Below are 18,241 nucleotides of genomic sequence, written 5' to 3'. Positions count from 1 at the left end.
ATACTCGAGGCCCAGATGGCTACACCAAGAAATTTTAGTCAACATTCAAGAAAGATATTCCAATCTTAGATAAATTTTCTCAGAGAATAGAAAAAGAAAGAATACTTCCCAATTCATTTTATGGTACAAATCCCCAACAAGGATACTATGAGAAAAGAAAATAGGTCAATCTCGCTTATGAACATAGATGAAAAAATCCTAACTGAAATCTGAGCAAATTGATTCCAGCAATATATACATCATGACCTAGATGGGTTTATTCCAGTAATGAAAGGATGAAACTTTAAAAAATAATAGTGTAATAGCACATATTAACAAACTAAAGAGAATCTCATTAGATGCAGAGAAAGTATTTGATAAAATTCATCAATTCATCATTCTTTCAGCAAATTAAAAATAGTAGGCAAAAATCTTAATAAAGTGCATCTATCCAAAACCTTCAGCCAAATCATACTTAATAATGAAAGTTATACGTTTTCCCTTGCAGATCAGGAAAAAGACAAGGATGCTTGCTATCAGCATTTTTATTCAACATTATCTTGGAAGTCCTAACCAACATAAGAAGGCAAGGAAAAAAGAAGGAAAACAGAAAAGGAAGAAACAAAGCTGTCACTATTGGCAGATGACATGATTGTACATGTGACAAAATCTGAAAGATCTCTGAATAGACCCTTTGAATTAATAAGAGAGCTTAGCAAGTTCTCTGAATTTAAAATAGCTACATATAAAAATCAATGATATTTCTACACACCAGCAACAATGAGACAACCAAAATTTAAGGAAGACGCCATTTATAATAACATTAAGCATTAAGTAACAAGACTAATGCTAACAAAAATTTGCAAAATTTCTATGAAGACAACAATATGAATGTACTTAGAGAAGCATATTAATATAAACTAAAGACATCCTAAACAAATGGAAAAATATAACCTGTTAATAGATTTGAAGACTTGGTATTGTAAAAATGTCATTACATTTTTAAGAATGTTTTCTTAATCTGTAAATTAAATGTTATCACAATTAAAATTCCAAAAGTATTTTTGTGGAACTTGACAATTGGCTCCTGAATTTTATAGTAAAGTCCAAAGGGCCAAGAATAGCAAAGCCACTCTTATAAAAGTGGGACAAGGTAAGAATATCTGCTCCATCGGATTTCAAGGCCCCTTCTCCAGCATGCCACGCACAAAAATGAATTTCATGTGCAGCTATGAAACCTTTAGAAGATAATACCTGAGAATATCATTATGACTTCCCAAGTAGGGACATTCATAATCAAGAAATACCATGCATTAAGCAAAAAGGAAAAGAATGATAATTGAACCACTCTAAAATTAAAGATTGTTGTATATCAAAATACACCAAAAAGAGAAGCAGAGAAGTGGCGAATTGTATATGCAGCACAAATAAGTGACAGAGAACTATGCCTAAACTTAAGAAATCATAGAAATCCATAAAGAAAAGATGATTCAATAGAAAGATTTAAACAGATACCTCACAGAAGAAGAAATCCAAATGGACAATTAACATGTGAATTAATAATCAGGGAAATGCAAACTGAGACCTCAATGATATATCACTATATACCCACCAAATGAGCTAAAATTGAAAAGCCGGACAATCAAGTGTGGTGAGATTATAGAACAAGAACTCTCATCTCCTGTTGATGAAATATATATATGAAAAATGCACACACATGCACCTTTGCACATTTACAAAAATGTTCATTGTGGCATTATTTGCAATTATCACTACAATGAAAAGATAATTACTAGAATTAACAAGTTATGGTGTGTATTTTTATACAATGAAACCCTAAATAGTATATCAGAGCTACAGATAGCATACATTAAGTGGGAGGAATAAAGCAAAAACATAAAGGAATACATATTCATTTACATAAACATTTTGAATGTTTATATAAAATTTAAAAATTGGCAAGACTATTATCATTTAGAAATGCACACATTGGGCCAGGTGCGCTGGCTCACACCTGTAATCCCAGCACTTTGGAAGGCCGAGGCAGGTGTATCACTTGAGGTCAGGAGTTCGAGGCCAGCCTGGCCAACATGGTGAAACTCCATCTCTACTAAAAATACAAAAATTAGCCAGGCATGGTGGCACGCACCTGTAATCCTAGCTACTCGGGAGGCTGAGGCAGGAGAATCCATTGAGCCTGAGAGAAGGAGGTTGCAGTGAGCTAAGATTGTGCCACTGCAGTCCAGCCTGGGTGACAGAGTGAGACTCTGTCTCAAAAAAATAAATAAATAAATAAAAAAGGAAATGCATACATTGGCATTTGTTGAAATTTTGGGGGGGCTTTATACTTGATTACTTTTTGTAAATATTCAATGTTTATTGAAAAGAATATATATTCTGCTCTGATTACAGTGAACTTTTTACATGCACATAGAAATACAATAAGCATACATATATAATGCACACATATATGTACACACATATAACTTATATAGTAGATCAATGTTGTTGTTTGCTTGATCTGCTCGTCTGAGAGAAATTTATCTTAAAAAAATTCCCACCATGATTTTAGATTTGTCACTTTTTCTTACTTTTGCTTCATATTTTCTCAAGTTATGTCATTAGCTGCATACATGTCCGATAGTAATTTTCCTAGTGGATTTTTCTTCGTAATGTAATACATGCACTTCTTTGTCCCTATTAATGTTATTCAACCTAAGAATACTTTTGCTAACTAACATTGCTACATCAAGGTTTTTAAATTAGAATTTGCCTGGCATGTCTTTTTCTATCTCTATTTTCTACATTTTAGTTTTTTAGTTTTAACTATTTTTAATATGTTTGATTTTAATTGTCTTCGCAGTAGTACACTGGTCAGCTGGTGAGGTATTTATGTGATTAGATTAGATGAGAGGTGAGTAACTTATGACATTATCCAGTAACCCAGCCTGGACCATCAGCAAATGATATTTCATTTGGAGGCTGTCTCCAGGAAATAATCTCTCTAAGCCCTAGAATGTCTTCATTTAAAATCAAGATTTTGTTGGTACAGGGCTAGACACTTTATTTTTATATTCTCACTTGTCAAAACATCAAAGAAAGCACTAGTTTTTTATATTAGAAAATGTGTCATTTTCAGGTTAAAAATTTGAAGTAGATTTCATTATTTATGTTACTTTATTTTAAAATGTAATTTCTGAGGTGGGCATTCTTTTTTCGTATTCCTATTTAAAAGCCACAAAGAAACATTTTTAAGCGAAATGTTCACATTTTGTGGGCCAATAACTTGGTAAATGAGAGTTTAGTAGAATTGGAGACAGTGATTCAACTGGAAGAGATGGAGAGAGTTGGATTAGAGTTGTGATTGGATTAGGGCTGATTTAATTAGGATTTTGATGGTACATATAAAGCCTGATCTCATATGATTTTTTTCATTTAGAGATTCTCTCCCGAAAGAAAGTCATATTTCTGGGTCTTATCATATCTTCATTTGAAATCGGGATTTCAGACTAATACAATGTAAGTTACTTTTTTCCTTTAAAATATAAAATAGATTAAGGCAATAACTTTTTACAACAGAACACAATTTTTTCCTCTTAAAACTAATTCTTTCATTCGTCCATTCATTCTTTCTTTTATTCACTCATATGGAAACTGTTTATTGGGTAGCTATTGGTGCCAGGCATTGTTTTAATGCTTGGCCTATATTACTGAGCAAAACAAAGATCCCTGCCCTTTTAGAACTTATATTCTACATGGGAGAAGTAGAGAAAGAGACAATAAATGTAACATAACTAAATTATATAGGGTCATGGAAGATGATAAATGCCATGTCATTATATATAATATAATTTTAAAAGATAAAAAGAAGAAAGCAGGGGAAGGGAGATACGGAGTACAGAATGTTAGGGGACAGAGAGGGAGAACAGTTGCAATTTTAAGTAGAGATGCCCAAGGTTCATTGGCCTCCATTTGAACAAAGACTTGAGTAAGACAGGAAAGAATAGCCTTGGCAGAGAAAATAGCTAGTGTGAGGGCCCTAAAGCAGGAGCAGCTGTGTGCGTGTCCAAGCAACAATAGGAAGGAGGTAGCCATGAAAAGCATGAGCAAGTGATGAGGTCAAAGAGGTAGGGGAAAGGGTAGACCATAGAAAACTTTGGAAACCATTGTGAACACCTTGGCTTTTACTGTGAGGGTAATGGGGGACCAATGCCCCCCGCTGTCTGACTGGATCCCCTTTTCTCTCAATCCCATCCAACTATGTTATTAATTTTTTTAATTGTTGCCAATCGGATGCTGTAATGTGATAATCCATTTTTAGTTTACTTTCATTTTCCTCATTAGAAGGTTGAGTGTCTTTCATGTTTATTGACTTGTCTATTTGAAATTGCTTTTTCTGAATGGCCTGCTTATATCTTTTGTCCAATTTTTAATTGGGTAATTTGTGATTTTTATATTATGTGTATCACTAGCAGTAGCAGTAATCCTTTATATGTTATAGGCATTACAAAATTTATTTGCGAATCTAGAATTTATTGACTTGTTTTTGGCATCTACTGCTATAAAATTAATTGTTGGATAAATGAATTTTTAAAAGTATTTCTTTTAAAGCTCTTAAGGTGTTCTGCTTTGATTGAAAGGTCTTTCCAAATTCTAGGTTCTATAAATAGTTTCTTAAATTTTCTTCTTAGGTTTTTATGGTTTCTATTTTCCCTTTTAGGTGTTGATTTTGTTTAAGCTTTAAACTGGAATTCCTATGCTACTCCTGCCATAAAAATAGTAAGTTTTGCAATCAAGGGCCAAACTACATCCCTTTCACATTTAATTAAATGCTACCTTTGGCATACTAAAATGAAAGACCCTTTTTTAAGGTTAAGATATACTATACCATGTCCAAAAGCTGATAAAAATGATCTGAAAGGGATGGCCTCATAGATCATAAGAAAGAGAAAATATATAGCAAAATGCCAGCCACTAAGAAACCTGGAGGAATTAGGACCCAGAGCACAAGGGAGAGTGTGGGTCACCTCATCTCCAGTAATACATGGGAATCTGAGGATACAGGAATAGCCAAAGGCAGCTCGATAGATCTGCGGAAAAAAGGAGATGAGAAGTCCTTGTTTAAGAGCTTCTGTTTTCTCAGAGAACTGAGAAGATCTACTGCCAGGAAAGAGAATGCAGAGGGAAAAGGAGGTGAAAGAGGCATGTAGACTTGAAGAAAGGGGAATGTGGGAAATTATATTATTGCAGAGGGGGAAAATAAACAATTAGGAGAGCATAAGAGGACTGGCAGGCAGAATTAAGGGCCAAACTAGATTTTGTGGTAACAGGTTTAACATAAGAATTCTTGGGAGGTTATATGATTTTTGCCAGCTAGGTTAACTGATCAGATGAATTTCAAGATTTTAGTAAACTTAAGTTTCTTTTTCTTAATACTTTCAAACCATTTAAGTCAAAAGCTTTAGTTTCATTTTCTTATTAGCACTTTCGTTTAAGTCAAAAGCTTTTAATTTTGTGGATTGACTATATTGTATATTGGTGTTAATGAAATTATAGGGTGGCTATTTATCACCACTGGCAACCAAAAGATTAGGTTAGTGGGCTGGGAGTTAAATCAACGAAGTGATTCACTCCGGGCTAATGAGGACAGTTGGAACATAAAAACTGTGGGTATCTCCTATAATTGTGTTACCATCTTGCCATTGTTACGTCATTCCTCTACTTCATAGTGCATCATTCATTCATTCATTCATTCATTCAACAAATACTTACTCAGCACCTATTATGTGCCAGGCACTGTTCTATATGCAGAGGATACACCCAGTGAACAAGAGAGACAAGGTTCCTGCTTTCCTGGAACTTATGTTCTAATATAGGAAGATAGACAATAATAATAAAAATAATATTAATAAGAATAATAATAGCTAACATTTATTTAGCAAGTACTATTTGCTGAGACAGTTCTAAGCACTTTACAAGTATTAATTCACTTAATCCTTAGAGTAGTATTACAAGTTAGGGACTAGAATTACGCCCATTTTACACGTGAGGAAACTGAAAGCACAGAAAGGGAAAATGACTTGCCTAAGGTTATAGAGCTAGGAAAGGGCAGAACTGGAATTTAGAACAAAAATGGGCAGGCTGAAGATCCTTTTCTCTTAATGACCTTCGCATGCTGTCTCCTGAGAGACATGGAAATAAAAAATGAATAGAATAGACTCTGGTAATGTTTAGTGGTATGAAAAATGAAACAGGGTGATGTGATGGTGTACAAACACAAGTGTTGGAGGGGTGGGGGTAGGAAAACCTCACTGTGATACCTGAGACATGAAGGATGGTGATACAGTTATCTTGGGGCACAGGCAATAGAGAAAAGCCAGTGCAAAGGCCCTAAAATAGAAGGAATCTTGCCCTGTTTTGTAAAACAGAAATGCCCACTTGGCTATGTCTAGAGCTTAGTGCGTAAGCGAGTGACTGATTGGAAGTGAAGTCTGGAAGGTAGGCAGGAGCCAGACTCCGTGGGGTCTCAGGTCACATTAAGAAATGTGATTTTTATTCTAAGTGCAGTGAAATTGTACACAGGATAGTAACACCATTTTATTAATTTTAAAAGATCACTCTCTTGGCTATATGCAACACTGACTGTAGGATAAAAGATGACGCAGGAAGATATAATAGGAAGCAATTACAATCCAGGTAGGAGATGGTGTTGGCAAAGGCAAGGGTAGTGGCAGTAGAATAAAATTTCGGGTGAGTTTTAAAAGTAGAATTGTTAAGACCTGTAAATGAACCGTATGTGAAGAGTGAATGAAAAGGAATTTAAGTAGGCACTCCGGGATTTTGGTTTGAGTAACTAGCGTGATGATCGCGTCTTTTAGTGAGACGTGTTAAGACTGGAGGAGGGATACCTTCGGTAAGAAAAATCAGGATTTTCATCTTGAACTCTATGACTGAAAGGGCTTTTTCTGCTTTTCTTTCTTCATTAAAAAGTTGCAAAGAATTTAGGGGTAAGAAAGCATTTAAATATTCAATTTTGTGAGTTCCTTACATTTTAAACTAAGTTGGGGAAGTTGAATTTTCATTTGTTTAACAAATATTAATTGAGCAGCTACTATACGTCAAGGTCTATGTGATGAGATACCAAGATGAGCTAAACAACCAAGATCTCTATTCTCAGAATTTGTTTTTATGGAAGGGAGGAGAGACGACTGGTGGGTTTTTGGTTTTCGGGTTTTCTACTTTTCGTTGTCTTATTAAAACTTAACACTTAAGTAGCCATCTTAATAATTACATCTTGTGCTCCTGGTAGTTGGGCCCACCGTTGTAAACGCTCTCGTAAATACTGATATCTCCCCTCCCACTAAAACTAACGTTTTTTAAATAAGAAATTTTAGCAAACATTACGAATACAACCTTTGCTTTGAAGTGTTAATATTTTTGCAGGAATGGTACCTTTGTAAAGATCGTGGTTGCCCCGTACATATTTGTTCTTTCTTCATATCCAATTAAATGAAAACACTAGTTTTTCCGAAGCCCAACTCTCTAGGTTTGTTGGTTCTAGCTCAGGAGAAAGGATGGAAGCAGGAGTCGTTGGATTTAAACAGTTTGGTGTAATCCTTTTCCACGCTCTCTCCCGCTAGCCGGGGACGTGGTGTCGGCTACCCGGGGCTTTCCGTCCACGCAGTACCGGAATGAAGGAGTCTGGGAGGGGGTCGGGGACGGAAAAGACGGAAGAGACATTAAGTAATTGGTTCTTGAAGGTATAAAATGAGGTTTAGGGTCTACTCTAAGGCACTGAATTCAAACGCCCGCCCCCTGGGCCGCTTCGGCCCCGCCCCTTAGTGCCGTTACGCCGACTTCCACTTCGGCCACTGCGGATTGGTCGTTGCTTCCGCCCCCGAAGCGCTTGGATTTTGCTTCCGGGTCGTAGGCGCTAGCTCTGGGCGCAGAGGTTTCTGGGAGCCAAGAGTGGTAATGGCGTCCGTATGATCTTCGGAGCCTGCTGCATCGGACCTCGGCCAGTGTGAGCGGCAAGAGGATAGGAGATTATCTTTCTTATCGCGATGGGACGGGAAAGGGCAGTTGGGGTCGGAGTCGGCGGCAGAGTGCAGAGCGCGGGCGGTGGAGGCCCTGGAGCAGCGGGCTAGGGGCGGAACCGAGTGCCTGTCAGGCGCGTCTGGAGCTCTCGGGCCCGCCGAGGAGATCGCAGCGTAAAGGCAGCTCGCCTACTGCGTAAAGCGAACCCCAGGTCCTCCCTTCACTACCCTTCGCACCCCTGCAGTGCTGGGCACGGGTGAAGAGGCAGCGAGTTTCTGATTATAGCCAAAGACTAGCTCACGGGAGGCCGGAGTGATAATTCCGTGGGTGTGTGGGAAGGGGCGGCGCCCCCAGCGCCAGATAACCCTGTTTTCTTCTTTGTATACATGTCTCTACCCTTTTTGAAAGTTGAGAGAATTAGCACCGCCCCCCCCCCAAAAAAATCCTCCCAATTCGCCCACCCTCCCCACACACTTGCTTTTCCGACACTAACGGGGTTTTAGTGACTGCATCTGCTACACAGTGTTCTTGTGACTGCTCCAAGCAGAAAGTAACTTGAGGAATGAGTCCCTGATTTTTGGCATCAGAATCCTCTGGGGGTGAGGTTCTTGTTTTTTTTGAACAGGCCTTAAATTATAACCCACAAACGATCTGATTTATAGTATGATGCCTGTTGTAGGAGAAAATTGGCTCAACAAACGGTTGTTTAAGAATTTTTTTCTGTGTAACTGTCATTGAAGTTTAACACACTTTTCTCTGGGACATTTAGTAACTTTGTCAGTGATATTTTTTGTTTGTTTTTAGCTTTTGTTTCTACTAGCCTATTTGCTATTGTGTGACGTTTAGATAAAATGCAAACCTTACAGAGTCTGGTAGAGTAAGGTTGAGTTGGAAATTTTTAAAACTCAGTCATGGCAGTACTGTATTTTACTAGGGTTTTGACATGTCAAGTGTCATAATTCTTATAATCTATGAGGAATATCTCCATTCCACAGATGACAAAGTTAAGCCAGGTGACTTGCTCAAGCCCATATAGTCAGAAGGAGAATAGGGATGCAAACTCAGATCTTCATGACAGAATTTTTTGTACTAAGGCAAGCCTGAGAAGCCATATTCCTTGTACAGCCTAAGCCTCATAATTTGTTTTCTTGAAAACTTTTGTTTAAGAAGATTAAGCAGGTTTTGGGGAATGAGTTTTAGAACTTACTTTACCAGTATGGATATTGATTAATACTCTATAAAATGAGTGTTTGTAATGTTGGAAATAACTTGATTATATTTTTCTTCAAAGCATAAAAGATGACAACAGCAGCCAGGCCAACCTTTGAACCTGCAAGAGGTGGAAGGGGAAAAGGAGAAGGTGATTTGAGCCAACTTTCAAAGCAGTATTCAAGCAGAGACCTACCCTCTCATACAAAGATAAAATACAGGTAGTAAGACTTTCTTTTTTTATTGTTCACAAAACAAGACCAGATCTGTTAAATGGCGTGGTCATGATATAGTAGTATGTTTGAGTTATGTCACTTACCTATTTTCATAGGAATAGAATGCAATAGGATGTTTAACACTAAAATTCTGCTGTGATTTTAAAACGTGAAATTCCTACTAACCAGGAATTTTCATATGTAGATAGAACAATAAATAATAGAAATAATAATGCCTCAGAGAGATTATGCACTATGAGCACCAGTCAGTATATTAAAAGTATTACTGTTAAGTTCTGAGTTGATATAATCCTAATAAAAATTAAAGACATTTTAATCATTGTAAAGCCTTATTATAGGAAAATATGTGATTGAATTTGGACTTCTTGAAATATTGGGAACATCACAAGAGTGGCTGTTAGTAACCTTCACATTAAATTATGATCTTGTCTACTTCCCTTTTTTCTGCTCGAAGGACAAAGTCTCATTCCTGAATTGTCTTCCATTACTACAGTCTCTGTGTGTGTGTGTGTGTTTAAGTAACATTTTTGCCCTGGTTTGTTTCTACTTTAGACAGACTACTCAGGATGCCCCTGAAGAGGTTCGTAACCGTGACTTCAGGAGAGAGTTGGAAGAAAGAGAGAGAGCTGCTGCAAGAGAGAAAAATAGGGATCGTCCAACCCGAGGTACCAACACTATCCAAGACATTTGTCTCATAAAATTATGTTGTTGATAGTTTTTCATTATGTAGCAATTGGAAAATGTTAACCATTTACTTTTACAGATTGATGTGAGCTGTACTACTTTCTTAGGTCATCAGAGATAATAACAACAAATATTTACCAAAGGCTTATTTGCCCAGGCACTGTGGATGTGAGTTCACTGTGGATAATGCTTTTAATGTGGGCTCCTTGTGCTCACAGGTCCCTAAAACATTTTAAGAAATGAAGTATTTGTTTTACTAAGTTAAATGATTTTTGTTTCCCCCCAGAACATACAACCTCCTCTTCAGTGTCAAAAAAGCCACGGTTAGACCAGATTCCTGCTGCCAACCTTGATGCCGATGACCCTCTAACAGATGTATGTTTTGTTTCCTCCTTTCATCTCTAATAATTGATTTACCATGTTTTTCTAAAATACTTGTTATGTCTTTGCTTTAAGAAGTGACATATATTTATGTTTACTTACTGTTATTCAAATATAGCCCTGACCTCAGTGCTAAACTTTATAGTTAATTTTAAAACCAAAAGTATTATTTTGTGGGACTTTAAGAGCAAGTTTGATCTCTAGAGAACCAAATATGGAAGGAATCTATAAAAGGATATGCTTTCCCCCAAAATAATGTCCTGTACTAAACTACTGCACTACTGCTGTGTTACACACCTCTCCAGGGCACTCTTCATACTGGGCTTCCTATAAACAGTGCCCTCTAGAGTTGTACCTGGAGGCCTTTCCATATTAGATATGTCCCCTTCTATAAGTGCAATACACTTAATGGTTCCCACTGTGCTTAGGGAGGGAAGTAATCTAAGCAGAAGGTTTTTAAGGATTAGCACATCAGTTAATGTTAAAATTCTGTGGGACCCTAGAGCCTATAATCAATTTGCAGTTTTCTACATACAGGACAGTGAAAAACCTGAGTGGCATCCAATGAGTAATATCTAACTATGTATACATATCAGCAGTTAATTCTAGAGTTAATTGATGGAGTTACTCATAATAGTTAAAACAGGAAACCTAATTTCAACTGAAATTTAATGATTATTCATTTGAAATTATTTTCTTCTGAGAATTTAGCACACTTTTTTGCACTTTTGAGTATCTTTGCTGCTAGCTTAAAGTTGTTTTGAGCTACATAAAATTGTTTTGACTTTCTTAGGGTGATACGTTGTACATATGTACTGTGTTTTGGTAGTGTGTATTTTCCCTCCAATCTTCTGGGCTCTCACTGTTCTTTTAGGAGGAAGATGAAGATTTTGAAGAAGAAAGTGATGATGATGATACTGCAGCTCTTCTTGCAGAACTGGAAAAAATTAAAAAAGAAAGAGCTGAAGAGCAGGCCAGGAAGGTAAAACCAAAGTATTAAATATTTACATCTATCTTCTCACATACACTAAGGTAGAAATTTTTTTGAATATAAGTAATATCTTCTTCTATTAGAAATCTCCCTTACCGTGTCTAAATATTATAGCACTTGTAGATCTATAAATGTGATTATTTTTATGACATCCTAGGTATCCTCGTTATGTAAGAAATTCTTTCCAAATAGTTCAGATGCACTGAGTAATATTCACAGGCTTGCTAGTCATTTACTTGTTTATTCATTTGTTCAACATTTAGTCGATATCTGTTAATTGACAGGAGAATCAAAGATGATCAAGATATAGTTGTGGTCTACAAAGATTATCTCTCTGCTTGTCTACTGCCTAGGTACTATTAAGGCAATCAGTCAGTAGATATTATATAACCTAGGTCAAGCTACCTAACTTCTCTGAGCCCCCACAGTCTCTCTGTTTACACAATATGAGGAAAAAATATAAAACTCAAAGATAGTTAAAATTCTGAATAAATTACCCAGAGTGATAATAAGAGGTGAAACTGAGGAGGCAAGTGCAAATCAGAGCATTAGAGGTTTGCAAAACAATACTGAAGGAGTCTAGATTTTTTCTAAAGGACATGAAGAGCTGGTTGATTTCAGCAGGAGATTGATAAAATTGGATACGCATTTTAGAAAGATTACTCTGGCAAAATATGGAGGATGGATTGGAAAAAAACTGAGTTAGGAGGCTGTTCCAGTAATCCTCCCAATTAAGAGACTCTTAGCTTGTATGATAGGAGTTGGAATTGAGGTAAGTAATTAGATGCTGATAAAGCTGATTATCAAGGAGGTCAAAGTGGGAAGGGGAGCAGGAAAAAATAAAAAAGGAGGTAGAGTTGACAGATAGTGACTGATTGATTGTAGCAGCAGAGAGGACCCTCACTTTCTAGGTAAATGTTGGTGCCATCAATACAGGGAATGCAAAAGAATTGCCATATTTAGGCAGAGAGAAGAGGTAGTTGATGAGTTCTGTTTTGAACATGTTAAATTTGACACATTGTGAGACATTCAGGTAGGGTTGTCTGCCCCTGTTTTCAACCAGAGCAGCACAGCTTTTTCATAGATTTCTGTGTAAAATTTTATTTGAGGCAAGAATTGTTCTGTTTTTAAAAAAGAAAGTAAGAAAATATACTGCATGGTCAATACCAGGAATCTAGGGAAGTAGACTTCATGTGAATCAGGAGGGCCAGGGAAGAATTCAGAAAACAGGTAGAATTTGGGATAGACTTTGAAGACTTAGAATTCAGATTGGAAGAAGAAAAGCATTTCAAAATACAATTCTCATCAAAGTTTTGTATAAGAGAGCATAATTCCTGTAATAGCTTATAGTTTTTACATCTAGTTTTTACAAGTCAAAGAATTATAAAAACATTCCCAGTCCCACTTGCATACCACTAGAGGGCAATTGTTCCAAATTTTTTTTAGCTTGCCTAATAGTTCTGGACACATAGAGATGAGCAATTTAAATGCTTTTGGTTGACCTTGAGGGAAGATAAACATTTTAGACAGAAGGCCTTGCAGTTTTGTGAGTTTCATCTAATATCTGTATTAAAATGTGTTGATATTTCTTGTGGTTGAATGATAGTTTCTTTTATCCCTGTTTCCCTTTCTATTGGCTGGTTTTTGCCATGTTCCAAATTTAAGATTTTCAAACCATTTAGCCCTTGTCAGGGGTCAGCACCCTTTCTGTAAAGGGCCAGGTAGTAAATATTTTAGGCTGGCTGGTCATGGAGCCTCTATCACACCTACTCACCTCCACTGTTATAACATAAAAACACCCACAGAGTACATAAGTGAACAAGTGTGGCAATGTTCCAATAAAATATTTACAAAAACAGTTAGTTAGGATTTGACCTACATGCCATCTGACGACTAGCCTATATTATGAAACATAGTATGCCTGCTGTTTGAATATAGAAAGAGTTTATGCCTTTTTTCCCAGTGCTGTGTGTGGCAATCATTCAGTAACCCCAAAGGAAATAATATTCCAAACATAAAATGTCCATAACCTTTATATGTCATACACATTATAAGTTTGGATATATGGTATACTTAAGCTCCTATTTTTCTAGTATTTCAGAGAAATATCTTTTCCCTTTAAGCATCGGTATAATTTGTTACAAATAAATATATAGCTTTTAGAAAGCCACCTGTTCTGTGATGTATAGTTCCTGATTTAAGTTCTGACCAGTGACATAAAGGAATTTTCCTATTTCCTTACAAGTTAGATCTTCTCACCTCCCATTTTGATTTTTATTTTTCTTCATAAAAATGAAATTCATTGTTTACATTTGAATATTGAAATGAAGTATCAGTAACCTGTGTGAAAAATTAGATTATTAAAATAATAACTTTTTTTAAATGACTTCCATACCATCTGTTTTTCCTTGATCTATTAAGTCATCAATTTCTGTTATCCCCAAAACACAGCAAAATGGGATTTATATTTGGCTTAAGATAACATGTTAACAGGTAGATCTAGAAGTGATAGCTAAGGATTTTAGACATTTTATATTCCACATTCTGAGAAGGAAACTCAGGGTGATTTGACTTTGAAGAAGTTGATGCTAAAATAAAAGTGAAGAAAGACAGTGTTGTAACTGATAAAGGATGGGAGGTATAAAAATAGAAACTGAGGCCGGGCACGGTGGCTCACGCCTGTAATCTCAGCACTTTGGGAGGCCAAGGTGAACGGATCACGAGGTCAGGAGTTCGAGACCAGCCTGGCCAACATGGTGAAATGACGTCTCTACTAAAAATACAAAAATTAGCCGGGCATGATGGCACGTGCCGGAGGCTGAGGCAGGAGAATCACTTGAACCTGGGAGGTGGAGGTTGCAGTGAGCTGAGATCATGCCATTGCACTCCAGCCTGGGCAACAGTGAGACTCCGTCTCAAAAAAAAAAAAAAAGAAAAACTCAATAAGTCAATAAAAACAAAATAGATCAACCTCAGGTAAATTAGTAGAAATTCATGTTAACTGGATATAATTTTGTACATGGTAGTTTGTCCTATTTTAGGAGTTACTTCTTCATTCATAACTTGTCACCAAACCTAGAGATGCAAGTTTACATTATTAGTAATTCAAAATAAGATTAAAATTAATCACAGTTAGGTATGACCCTTTAAAATGGAGGTAATAGTTTTGCTAAATGTATCTTTTTGATATTCAATATGTTCTTAAATTATTAGAATATGCTTATTGATATATGCTTAAAATTTAAAGCAATTAATTTGACATGTACTTCAAGAAAGAAAATATATTTAAATATGGATCTGTAGCATTTCACAGTTGGAAGAGACTAATTACTGTATGATATCAACCATGAAATATTTATAATAAAAATGCTAAATTATTTTATTTTGATGAGGGAGACTTTTCTAGTATGCCTCGAAAACCAAAAAAAAAAAAAAAAAAGCCTGCCTTGATGCTTTTGTTGCCATAAAATCCTAATGAGCAGTTTTTTTTTTTTTTTCAGTGAACTAATATAAAAAAAATTGAACCCAGAGTTAAAATAAGTAAGTGTTAATCTTCCTTTGTCATTGACAGGAACAAGAACAAAAAGCTGAAGAAGAGAGGATTCGTATGGAAAACATTCTGAGCGGAAACCCTCTCCTTAATCTCACTGGCCCATCCCAGCCTCAGGCCAACTTCAAAGTTAAAAGAAGGTACTATACAGTAACGGAGTAATGGAGTGTGTGTGTGTGTGTGTGTGTGTGTGTGTGTGTGTGTGTGTATGTATGTGTATACACACAGGCATGCAGATTATAAGTTGGATAGCAAGGTGCATTGTAAAAAGCTTCTAAAAGTCCACCGTCCATTCACTGATACTCTTCTCTGTTCAATTAGGAATAATGGAAGAAGCCAAATGAAAGAAAATAAACTTATTTTCAATAGATAGTTGCAATAACCAGCTGTGTACTAGATAATGATGTAAGCACTAGGGACAGAGTAATAAACTGAGGCCCTTACATTTTAGGTGTGCATATCAAGGGTCCTCAAGATGGCCTCTCACATTCAGACACTCACTAGAAGAACTCAGGGGACTTGGTGTATAGTTAATATGCTTGGCTAAGGTAATAAAGACACACAGCTAGATTATAAAGGGAAAAGACACACACAGAGAATAGAGGAATCCATGTGCAGGTTTCACTATGCTCTGTCCCTTCCATGAGTGGTCACACAGCACATTGTTTCCCCCAGCAAGGACAGTGCAGCAACGTGTGCAGTGCTTCTGCCCAGGGAAGCCCATTAAAGATCCCGCGCCCAAGGTTTTTACTGGGAGTGGCTAGTCATTTACGCAGCTTTTGCTTAGCACATACCAAAGTCCAGACTCCTAAAAGGATAGTAGGTGTTCAGTGTAAACCACATTATTTGCAAATTATAGTCACAGTGACAGAAGATTTCTTAGATCCAAATTTTCAAATGCCAGCCAGGGGCCAGCCTTGCAAGCAGGCATTTCTTCTAAGGATTGTAGTACTAGGCCTGCTTTTTAAATTCTGTACAGTGTGTGTGTGTTTGGAGGGGTAAAAAAGGAGGGCTGAAAAGGGAGAAAATATAAGTTGTAAATACTGTAAATCCTTCAGATGGTGATCTATAAAATAAAACAGAAAAGCTTACAGGAAATGCTGAGGGAGGAAGATTGGTTGTTATTTTATATGCATTCGTCAAGGAACCACAGTGCTTAATTTTTAAACCATATTCGTTATTTTTCACCACCTCTACTGCTGTTATCTGCCATCTGGAGTGATGCAGTACTGCTGAACGCTTTCCCCTCTGGAGTGATGCAGTACTGCTACCTGCCCTCCTCTCTGGAGTGATGCAGTACTGCTGAACGCTTTCCCCTCTGGAATGATGCATTACTGCTACCTGCCCTCCCCTTTGGAGTGATGCAGTACTGCTGAACGCTTTCCCCTCTGGAGTGATGCATTACTGCTACCTGCCCTCCCCTTTGGAGTGATGCAGTACTGCTGACCGCTTTCCCCTCTGGAGTGATGCAGTACTGCTGACTGCTCTCCCCTCTGGAGTGATGCAGTACTCCTGATACAGTTCGGGAATTAGTCCAAGCTGGAGATAGTAGATTTGGAAGTTATCGGCTCAGATAAACTTTTTAAAGCCATAAGACAGGATGAAGTCACCTAGGGAAGGGTATAGCTAGAGAGGAGAAGTCAGAACTGAGCTTGGTATGTTTAGAGGTTAGGTAGATTATTAGTTACCAGTACCTGTTCTAATCATCTAGCCAACCTCTAAACATTATACAAGTGCCTGATAAATATTGATTGAGTTAATTTTGAATGAAAAAGTCTAGGCTAACAAGGAGCAGCCAGTTGGGAAGGGAGGAGAACTGAAAGAAGTGAAACAAAGTGTTTCAGGAGGAGAGGAGTGATCATCGAGGACAAATACTAATGTCAGGAAAGAGCATTTTGGTGTTAGGAAGGAGGGACAAAAAGCCTGTTTGGAGTTGAGGAAAGACCGGATACAGAAAAAACTGTACTGATTATATACAAAAATAAAGCTATATAGTTTGTTCTTTTGCCTTTTTTGAATGTAAATGGAATTGGAGATAGAAACATGTCTTATATCCCAGTCATATTGATCTGCTCAGCTTGTTATGCTTCTGTGTACTGCATCAGTGATGACTTTACTGCACTGTTTTCCAAAGGTGCCCACGTTTGTTGCTCATTGTGCACTTTCCCACATTTGTTCCCATGTGCAGTTTCTCCTGACATGTAAGCGCATGCACACATAAACACACACATTATATGGACTTGTGTTTTATATATATTTGTGAGGGTATCAATATTATGTATATGGGCCTGTATTTTATATGCTAGGTGATATTCTGAAATCATGCTTTTTATTTTCTATAACACATGTATTTTATAACTTATTTATGGGTGTTTTTTTTTTCATGCTTATACATTATGGAATCCAACCAGAGTTCTGCTCTGAGCTCTTCAGCTGGTACTTCTCCTTGGTTAATGTACATGTGGGCCATATCTGAGCCTTAATTATTATACCCCAATGATTCCTTCTCCTTTTGTTGGCCTATAATGTGAATATTACAGTAGATGATTACTAAACATTAACTGATAAAAGAGGAATATCTACAATCCTCAAAACCACATAATCTAAACTACATTAAATTGATTGGCTACTATCATGTACAGATGCCTACACTAATATTAGGGTAGACCTAGGTGCTGCTTCTTTCTATTAGACCTAAAAACATTAAATATTTATGCAATTAAAATCTATATATTTCTATTTTTTAACTCAAAAGTTTCTTTTACTGGAGAAATAATAAGAATGTTTTAATGTTCTAAGTAGGAATTGCCATTCTTGCTATAAGAAAGCAAGATTATATATTAAGGATGACATTATTCTTTTGAGTGTAATTGCTGCATCAGATGATACACGTGTTGAGCATCTTTCTGTGTAACTGACTAAGCCTTGCAGTGCATGTAGTATTCTTGTCTCCTGATACAAACATTTTCAGACGTTCTGTTTGCTTTTTCTTCCTCAGGTGGGATGATGACGTTGTCTTCAAGAACTGTGCAAAAGGTGTAGATGACCAGAAGAAAGACAAAAGATTTGTAAATGACACACTGCGATCTGAATTTCACAAAAAGTTCATGGAGAAATATATTAAATAGTACAGTTTTATGTGCTTAATTAAAGACTGTAAAACATAAAGGATCA

The 18,241-nt window shown here is 36.7% G+C and overlaps 2 protein-coding genes across 3 annotated transcripts in view; one reads left to right on the top strand and one right to left on the bottom strand.

Moving 5' to 3' along the window:
* Positions 1-7,905, bottom strand: part of KDM4D (lysine demethylase 4D) — a 25,957-nt gene extending 18,052 nt beyond the window's left edge. The window contains exons 1-2 of the mRNA XM_003828415.7: positions 7,432-7,905; positions 5,752-5,846 (exon numbers count right to left, since the gene is read on the bottom strand). The gene's annotated coding sequence lies outside the window, so the exon portion shown is untranslated. The remainder of the gene's footprint in view (positions 1-5,751; positions 5,847-7,431) is intronic.
* On the top strand, positions 7,871-18,241 carry CWC15 (CWC15 spliceosome associated protein homolog). Of its 2 annotated transcripts, none has more exons than XM_003828416.6 (7): positions 7,871-8,002; positions 9,308-9,446; positions 10,014-10,126; positions 10,432-10,520; positions 11,401-11,508; positions 15,089-15,207; positions 18,066-18,241. In XM_003828416.6, the coding sequence occupies exons 2-7, from the start codon at positions 9,316-9,318 to the stop codon at positions 18,193-18,195; spliced, it is 690 nt and encodes a 229-aa protein (XP_003828464.1). In that variant the 5' UTR covers positions 7,871-8,002; positions 9,308-9,315; the 3' UTR covers positions 18,196-18,241. The 2 variants fall into 2 exon arrangements, with proteins under 2 accessions (XP_003828464.1, XP_008952058.1); XM_008953810.5 differs by lacking the exon at positions 7,871-8,002 and adding an exon at positions 8,087-8,227.

This window comes from Pan paniscus, chromosome 9 (assembly GCF_029289425.2).
Source record: "Pan paniscus chromosome 9, NHGRI_mPanPan1-v2.0_pri, whole genome shotgun sequence".
Classification (NCBI taxonomy): Eukaryota; Metazoa; Chordata; class Mammalia; order Primates; family Hominidae; genus Pan; species Pan paniscus.
This window is presented reverse-complemented; position numbering and strand designations above follow the sequence as displayed.